Here is a 9,707-nt window from a genome sequence, read left to right on the forward strand (position 1 = left end):
GTTAAGAATCATTCTCCTCTACACTGTTTACACTGGTCCTAAAGGTGTTTGCCTGTACCACATCCTTAGCATAAGAAAGGTCACGTGGCTTGCTCAGAGCGAGTCCAGATTGGAACATTGTAGGATTCAAAATGACCGTTGTGGGAACTGAGCCAAATAGGTGATATCATTTTTGCTGAACATATGTATAAAATAGTGTTTTAGCACTCAACAAATAGTGGTTCTCAGGGTGCAGGCCCCACTATCCCAGTGTCCCCGGGGAGCGTGCACATTCTCATGCCCCATCTTGGACCTCCTGGATCAGACATGCAAAGGAAGGAGAGTTATGACCTGTTTTAACAAACCCTCTAAAGGAATCTGGGGCAGGCTTAAGCCTACAACCACCACCTTGGGTTCTGGTGGAGGAGGGGTGAGTCAGAGGCAGCAAGCAGACCTTCCAAGCTGGGAGGCTTGCTGTGGACCCGGGTAGTGGCTGATGATGAACAGATAGTCAGCTCGATTCCCTCTCTTGGATAAAAGGTGATTTCAACTAATCATTATTGATTGCTTAAAAAGTCCAATGATTTCATTATCTCATTTAAGCCATATAACAGTCCTAAGCTGCTGCTGTTATGGGTATCCCTATTTGGCAAGTTAAAAAAAAAAAAAAATCCCAAGGCACAGAAAGGTTAGGTAACTTGCGAGGTTACACAGCAACGGGTCCAGACAGTCTGACTTGAGAACTCCCTTCTTGACCCACCCGATGCATTTTAGAAATAGAGAACCTCAGTACAAAAAATCATGGTAGGAGGTTAATTAAGTTTGTGCAGAGACAGATGGGACCAGGATCCTAGGACCCTAATAAGCTGGGGGTAAGATGCCAGCCTGTTCCCGGTGGCTGAGCGGCCACCAGATGGACAGCCCTAGGACCACCTGAGATCTCTCATCCTTTGAGATGACCCGGGAAGGGACCCAGAAAACAGCTCAGAGGTAAGAAGAGCAAACTGCTGAGACAGAGTGACAATCAGCACCCAAAATGTTTTCATGAAACAACCATTGACACCATTTGTTGAAAAGGCTAATGGAGCTAAGAGCCAGATATATTAGGGAGACCCCCAAGGGAAGGGGGGGGCTTGAGGAAGCACTTTCAGACTGTTGAGAAGGTGGAGACTCGGCTCCATGAAAGAATCTCCCTCCCTTCATCCAAGCTACCACCAGAGTTCTCTCCCAGCCACTCCTCCCCTCAAAGACCTGCAGTGGCTCCCTATGGCCTCCAGAGTGAAGTTCCAACTCATACCAGGGATTCGAATTGACCTGCCATCACCCAGGCTGTCTTTGGGGCCTTGTTTCCCGGACTCCCTTCTAAGGGTGCCTGTCCATGTGCCACGGTGACAAATCCAGGTGTTTTCATGGCCCTCTGCTTCCACTTACTTCCATATTCAGCCACATCTGGAGTCCTGGAGTGCTACCACCTGGGTGTAATTTCGTGGGCCAGTGAGTCCCTTCTGTGTAGGAGGAAAAGGGCTGCGAACTTCACTCTGTGAAACTTAGAAGCCAGACAGACAGAAAGCTCACTTTGTACTCTGAACCGTCCCTGCCAAATCGTTGACAATCCCCAGCTTGGCGGCGGCGGCGGGGCTGGTGGCCATGAATGGGTGCTGACTCATCACTTGTTTCTGGTTCAGACCCTCTGACGAGTTCCAGGCCGGCAGGGCTCCGGCAGGAGCAACAGAGATTTCATTTAGGTGAGGGACGGACGCCCTCTGCTCCCGTGGGCGGAACGGAAACCGCAAGTCTAGCATGTTCTGAGGGGCCTTATCAGGCAGAGAGGATGGAGCCAGAGGACCCTCCCAGCTCAGCAGACACGTTCCGTGTCTAGACATCTGTTTTACGGCTGCTACTCGGCTCGGGGTCAGATGCGTGTACAAGGCTGCTCTTTGTCACATGGTTTTCTTGCCCCGATTTCCACCATTTTCATCTTTCTGTCCTCTTTCATATACACAAGTATGATAAACATGGAAATGACACCAGGTGAGAACATTGGCTAGTGTCCGAGCTCTGTGTCAAGCCAGCTTTCTGTTACTGTCACTAACACCTGAGATAATCCACTTATAAGAAGGAAAGGGTTATTGTGGATCCTGGATTCAGACGTCTCGGGCCTGGTCAGTGTGACTGGTTTTGTGTCTGTGTGAGACAGTACATCAGGGCGAGAATGGGTGACAGGGCAAAGCTTCCCACCTCACAGCAGCCAGGAAACAGAGAAAGAAGAAGAGACTGTGGTCCCAATATCCCCTCCCCAGTGACTGAACTTATGTCCACCAGGTTCTACCTCCTAGAGGTTCTGCCACCTCCCGGTGGCACTATAGGTTGGGACAAAGCCTTTAACACTCCCCATCGGAACTTCAGCAAACTCTTTAACATTTACCTCCCTATATGCACAAAGAAAAATAATGACCATTTCTATTTTGGCTGACACCATAGTTGGTGCTTAGTAAGTTAAAATTATCATCTCAAGTCCAAGGTCAACAAATATTTTCTGTAGATGGTCGGGTAGTAAATATTTCAGGCACTGTGAGTCACCAGCCCAAATTAATGGCATCCTGTAAGCGCCTTACATAATAAAACAAATTTTTACAAGATTTTTATAGATGAAATTAAAAATACAGCAATCATTCAATGTATTTTAGTCTTGAAATCTAGATCTACTAATGAGAAGAGCCAGATTCTTTTGGGGCGGGGGGCGGGGAGAAAATGTGTCACTTCCTTGAAGAGTGCCAGGGTGTCATTTACGGATCAGGATGTAAAAGCCACGAGATGTGGTAGAGAGAACTTGGCTTTGGAGTCAGGTTTTATTTCACCCAAAACCAACGTAATACAAAAGACGGAATGCAGACATGGCCCTCCAACCCCCAGCTCTGCCTTCTGTCCCTTGTGCTAGGAATCTGATCCTGGATCTCTCTGAACCTCAGTTTTGCCATCTCTAAGGGGGAATATAATGATTTTCCTAATGTGGAGATAACTCTAGGAGGAGAAATAATTCTTTGATTTGCATCTGGGGTATTAGCAATGAGGGCCAAGTCCTGAGCTGAGTACCGGTCCCAGATGGGAACTAAGGGCATAGAATCTGTCATCACTGCTGGGCCTTTCAGGAGCAGAAGAGGACTCAGAGGGGCTCAAAGATTTAAAGGGAGCTGTGCAGACACTTCTCAGAAGAAGATATAAAATCAATCAACAAATATATGAAAAAAAATGTTCAACATCTCTAGCAATTAGAGAAATGCAAATCAAAACTACTCCAAGATTTCATCTCACTCCAGTCAGAATGGCAATTATGAACAATACAAGCAACAATAAGTATTGGCGAGGATGTGGGGGAAAAGGCACACTCACACGTTGCTGGTGGGACTGCAAATTGGTGCAACCACTTTGGAAAGCAGGAATGAGATTCTTTAGAAAACTTTGAATGGAACCACCATTTGACCCAGCTATCCCACTCAGAGGACCTACAATCAGCATACTACAGTGACACAGCCACATCAATGTTTATAGCACCTCAATTCACAATAGCTAAAGTATGGAACCAATCTTCAACAGATGAATGGATAAAGAAAATGTAGTATATATACACAGTGGAATATTTCTCTGCCTTAAAGAAGAACAAAATTATGACATTTGCAGGTAAATTGATGGAACTAGAGAATATCATGCTAACAGAAATAAACCAAACCCCCAAAACCAAAAGCCAAATGTCTTCTCTGATAAGCGGATGCTGATCCATAATGGGATGGGGATGAAGGAACTTTGGATGGTGCAAAGGGGAGTGAGCAGAGGGAAAGGGGCGTGGGGAAGGGAAGGATGGTGGAATGCAATGGACATTATTACCCTATATACCTGTATGATTACTCTACTGGTACGACTCAGCACCATGTTCAGCCAGAGGAAGTAGAAGTTGTGCTCCATTTGTGTACAGTATGTCAAAATGCATTCTGCTGTCATGTGTAACTAATCAGCACAAATTAAAATATAAAATTTAAAGAAGAAGAAAAAGATTTAATAGGATAAAACTGTCATGTTCCCATTCTTTAGAGGATGGAAACAGGCAATTTAGAGATGTGCGTTGGATGAACATGTGAAGGAGTGAACCAACAGAGGAACTCTGGTAGCTCTCTCTGCTCCTGGGGAAGAGAGGGCAGAGTCCTGGAGTCTGGTTCCAGGGCTCTCTTGCCCTCCCCAGGAACTTTACAGGAACTGCAGCCAGGGAGCAGCAGGAGGAGAGTTCCACTAGGGCTCCTGAGCCAGCCAGTGGCAATGTTACTGCTAATGAAAGGCAGAGTGCCCGATGCAAAGAGGACCAGAGAGAGCCAGGGCCCCGAGGCCTCTGGGAAGCTGCTTTGCTTCTCTGAGCCATGCAGAAGCTCTTCCTTTGCCAGGTCAGAATGCGCTCTCTGGGACCCTCCTAGCCCTTCAGACAACCCCCTGTGGCCAGTCCATCACTAGGTGGAGGAGACAGATGCACATCCCTCAGGCACCCAAGCACGCAGCATGTAGGTACTCGAGAAGGTGGGGCACTCTTTCCAGCACACGACTTCCTTCCAAAGGGGACAGTGTGCAGAGAGGGGAAACTGAGTCACTTTACAGTGGAGAAACCTGTAACATCAGAGCATATCTGAGTAAAGTCTGTACTGCACTTGATGTGGCACAATATTGTTTGGTTGTGCCAATACCATATTAATACCATATTAATATGGTATTAATACCATATTAATGTAAAATGTAAAGAACAGAAAAAAATTTGGTGTAGGGTACAAGAATCCTCTCTTTTTACCATTTTTCCCCCTGTAAATCTAAAACTGTATAAAAATTAAAAAGCTTGTCAAAAAAAATAATGATGCAATGATAAATGATCCACTCAAAGTGCAAGGTAGAGCAAGAGATTAGAATGTAACCAAGTGTGAGTGGTCTACTGAGAGGCCTCAGATTCCACATTGCAACTGATTTTTTTTTCTTTTTTTTTCGGTACCGGGGATTGAACCCAGGGGCACTTAACCACTGATCCGCAGCCCCAGCCCTTTTTGTTTTTTTTTTTTTTTTTTATTTTGAGACAGGGTCTTCCTACATTGCTGAGGGTCTTGCTACATTGCTGAGAGTCTTGTTAAGTTTCTGAGGCTGGCTTTGAACTCTCAATCCTCCTGCCTCAGCCTCCCAAGTCACTGGGATTACAGGCGTGTGCTGCTTCATCCAGCTGCAAGTGACTTTTGAGAAACCATCTCCTGTCTGATTCTGACATGCTACCAGAGAATGCTATCCACAGTTATCTGGGAAGGCTACAAAAAGGCACCTCTTTTCCTTTTCCAACTTTCCATCAGTGTCAGGCCAGGTAGCCTTCATATATTTCAACCAAAACGAACGTAAAACAAAAGACGGAACACCGCCGTAGCTCTGAGAATCTAGCCATCTTGGGGTTGTGGCTCATTGGTAGAGCACTTGCCTGACTGACATGTATAAGGCATTGGGTTTGATCCTCAGCACCACATCAAAATAAATCAAATAAAGGTTTGTGTCCAGTACAACTGAAAAAAAAAAAAAAGCATCCAGCCATCTTACCTAAGTCATTAAAGAGAACTTGCAAAATGTCCAAACAATGTTTTTAAATTTTTCTTCTCACTAAATTTTTAGTTTTGGAAAACATAGCTTTGGGTAGGGGGGGTAGTGCTTATTTTTGTGATGCTGGAAATTAAACCCAGGGACTTTGCTCATGCAAGGCAAGCGCCCTACCACTGAGCGCACTCCCAGACCCAGTTATTTTAGTAATACATGTCTACGTTAGCATGTTCTTTAAGTTCATGGTGGTCATTTTAATTGGATAGATATTTAAATTTTTCTCTGTTATTATTTCTCTTATGATAAATAGCAATAGCTGTTACCCACATGAACAAGAACTGGACTGGGACCTCTTAATAATCTCTGCCATACAAAGAATACTGAGACCAAATGATTTGAGAATTCTTGGGCTACAGCATTTTATTTACTCCTCTCAAATAACCTATTAGGTAGACAATGTAATTATCCTTCTTTGAGGGTGATAAAACTGAGGAACAGAAAGGTATATGAACTTGTCCAAAGTTGCACAGGAAATAGGCGAGGGGTGGGATTCAAGCTCACTGTCACCAGGCTTTCCTGACTACCTGTATCGTTGTGCTTCTCTCCTACCTTTCCAGTTCTGTGAGCTCTGCAAGGAAGCAGCCCCGGCCGACAGCCCCGTGGTCTACTCAGACAGGGCAGGCTACAGCAAGCAGTGGCACCCAGCCTGCTTCGTGTGTGTCAAGTGCTCCGAGCCGCTGGTGGACCTCATCTACTTCTGGAAGGACGGGGCACCCTGGTGTGGCCGTCACTACTGCGAGAGCCTGCGGCCCCGGTGCTCTGGCTGCGATGAGGTGGGCACCAGCGGGCCCGGTGGGGAGAGGGGCTGCTCCCTGTTGAGGGAGGGAACCTGAGGCCTGGGGGTTGGTGGCTCTGCTGGGGATGCGCTCTCCAGACTGGGAAACCGAGGTAGACCCCCGCTAAGGCCCCCGTTTCTTCCTCTGCCAAACAGGACTCACACTTGCTCCCTCCCATGGGTGGTTGGGAGGGGTCACCCAGAGTCCTGTGGGGTCCTGTCCTGGGCACACCGTCCAGCACTTAGTGAGTTCTCAGAAGAATGCTGTGGGGTACACAGGAGGCAGATGGCCCCTGGGCCAAATCAGTCCTGTGCTTCCCAAACACCTGCACCTCAGTCCTTGTCATTTATAAAGCGTTAAATGAGAACAGGACCTTCCCCATGGGGACAAAGGAGATAATTCAGGAAGATGCTTGCACAGGGCCTGACCTGGCTGCTCATAAGTGGTAGCCGCTATTGGTCTCACCATGAAGTACCATGACATATGATAGAACGTGATGGAATGTGAGATGGCAGAACGACTGGAACACAACACCACATGCAAAGATGGCGTCGGAGAGAGCCCAGGCTCCAGTAGGGGAGATGAAAGGAGCCGTGACAGTATACCAATAATGACAACTAGAATGATAACTATATGATTACAACAGCAGTGTGTTCTTTGGAGGCGGAAGACGCGCTCCCCTCATCTCTGGCACAGGCAAGGGTCTGAGCCAAAGTCTGCCATCTCCTGCCACCTTCTACCTGTGGGTCCCGACAGGAAGGGAAAAGCTTGCACTGTTTCTGAGTGACATGAAGAAGGAAAAGGGCTGTGGCAGGCACACCCCATCACCTCACTATCGAGGGGACAACAGGATACTCAAAATCTCAATTCTCCCTCTTCTCTTTTTGATGTTGTTGTTGTTGTTGTACTGGGGATGCACTCCAGGGGCACTGTATACTGAGCCACGTCCCCAGCCCTTTTTATTTTTTTATTTTAAGACAGGATCTCACTAGGTTGCTTAGGGCCTTCACTAAATTGCTGAGGCTGGCCTTGAAATTTTGATCCTCCTGCCTCCGCCTCCCACGTCACCACACCCAGCTGTCCATCATCTTTTATTTTTTTTAGCATTTTTTTTTAGTTGTAGATGGACACAATACCTTTATTTATTTATTTATTTATTTTTTTTTTGTGGTGCTGAGGATCAAACCCAACATCTCACACATGCTAGGCAGACGTTCTACCACTGAGCCACAACCCCAGCCCTCCATCATTCCTTGAAGACTTACAATGGCATCAATAATTTGCTCCGTACTTTAGGCATCATGTGCCATTATTATCTCTCAGTGATCCTCCAGAGACAGACTATCGCGGTGCAGGCATTTTACACAGGAGAAAAGGACAGCTGAGAAAGGTGGATGGTACCTACACAGAAGTCAAACTTTGGGCCAGTCCCTTCCCCCAGCATTCCGTGTGTCATGGTTCATTTTGCACTCACAAACCCTAGGCATGGGAAATGTATGTGTCCCCATTTTATGAACATGGAAGCTAAAGCTCAGGGAAAGTAATTTGGCCAAAGTCATGGAGCTGGTAAGTGTCTATATGAAAGCTCATTCCTGATTCCTCTTTCACACCAAAGTCTCTAAGCATGTTACTCCATTCTTCCTGGGCCTCGGGGCTCTTTGAGTATGTATGTTCCAGAGTGTCACTTTATTGCAAGCCCAAGTGACCCTCTGGATTCTTGCTCTTGAAGACTGGCAGCTTATTTGTCATGCACTGTCCTCATCCTCATGGGGGATGCAGAATCCAGTCTCAACCAGCCTTTGCGTTTTCACACAAACATCCCAGGTGCCATATAAATAAAAACCTGTCTCTAACAGAAAGTTTTTTGTTATTTTGTCCATCTGAGAAGCTAAGAGGCCACCAAATAGTACCCTGACTACATCAGATTTGCATCAGGTTTCACCACTGAGGCACTTAAAGGTCAAAACAAGATGGGATGGGAGGAAGCACCACCAGCCCACAAACGGGCCCTGTGTTCACTGTCTCCACCTAGGGACAAAACTTGATCCGTCGTGTGTCTTCGGCTTCCCTTTCTAGATCATCTTCTCAGAGGACTACCAGCGCGTGGAGGATCTGGCCTGGCACCGGAAGCACTTTGTCTGTGAGGGCTGTGAGCAGCTGCTGAGTGGCCGGGCCTACATTGTCACCAAGGGCCAGCTCCTGTGCCCCACTTGCAGCAAGTCCAAACGCTCCTGAGGAGCAGCCCGCCCACAGCCAGAAACCACCAGGTCCCTCTGAGAAGCCGAGGCCATCCTCAGGAGCCGATGGGACAGCCAGGAAGAAACATAAACAGTGATTTCTTTTTTTTTCCAGTGGGAATATATGAATATTCTAGATTGAGTGGTGATGGATCCTTGAGGGTCAGTAGTTGCAAAATCAGAAATATTCTAAGAACTCTTAGAATGGTTTGTTTTTGTGGTGGTGGTGGTTTCCCAGCTACAGCCTCCTAAAGACATAGATGGTACCCGGAGAGGGAGTCTAGGGGGAATTTCCCAGAATGCAGTTCTCTCCCTAGTGAGCCCGTCACGTAGCTGTAGGATGTGAGCTGTGTTTTGGACATGGGAGCTCCCCTGGGAACAGGCTGTGATCCCAACTGTCACTTGTTGTCTCTTTCTTTCAAGTGGAATTTGGATTTTTAAATAAACAACTATTTTTGGCATGAAAAACATATCAATAAAAGTTTTATGAAGTCTACAGATACCTTTATCCAATTATTTATTTACAACACAGCAGTGATTTTGCAACATCCAGTTAACCCCATCTTCCTCAAGGATGGTGCTAGCAGGAAATGCGGTAAATGCTCATGAGCCCCTTCATCAAGTGTCTCCCGGGACTTCCGTTGGATGTACATTTCCCCAGACAGAGACCCCCCCTCCTGTCCTTCCATCACAGAAACTTCCAGATCACTGATGGAAAACAGCTTCCCATTTCCTGGCACATCAGAAAGTGGCCTCCCAGGAACTGAGGAACTTCTCTTTAGCCGGGGACCCAACCCAACTGCCCTTGGAGCCTAGACAGATACTGAACCCTTGTGGAAGTAGGACCCAGAGAGTGTGGGCAGCTCTCAAACAAATCCACCTAAGCCCAACCATAGGGTGCCACAGGGGACATGGGAACAGTATGCATAGCTCTTAAAAAATAGGGACTTATGAGAAACCTCTCAATTTTAAAAACTGCCAACTGATCATTGATTGAGTGAGCAAATGTCAGAGACCTTGAGGCCAGATTTTAACCTCTCTCTTGTGGTCTCTG

At 46.7% G+C, this 9,707-nt stretch overlaps 1 protein-coding gene across 1 annotated transcript in view; it reads left to right on the forward strand.

Moving 5' to 3' along the window:
- The window catches only part of Lmcd1 (LIM and cysteine rich domains 1), a 59,740-nt gene extending 50,585 nt beyond the window's left edge, over window positions 1-9,155 (forward strand). The window contains exons 5-6 of the mRNA XM_026383014.2: window positions 6,198-6,413; window positions 8,493-9,155. Coding sequence (XP_026238799.1) covers window positions 6,198-6,413; window positions 8,493-8,651 — 375 coding nt within the window. The 3' untranslated portion in view covers window positions 8,652-9,155. The remainder of the gene's footprint in view (window positions 1-6,197; window positions 6,414-8,492) is intronic.
- The last annotated feature ends 552 nt before the right edge of the window (window positions 9,156-9,707 follow it).

This window comes from Urocitellus parryii, chromosome 16 (assembly GCF_045843805.1).
Source record: "Urocitellus parryii isolate mUroPar1 chromosome 16, mUroPar1.hap1, whole genome shotgun sequence".
Taxonomy (NCBI): domain Eukaryota; kingdom Metazoa; phylum Chordata; class Mammalia; order Rodentia; family Sciuridae; genus Urocitellus; species Urocitellus parryii.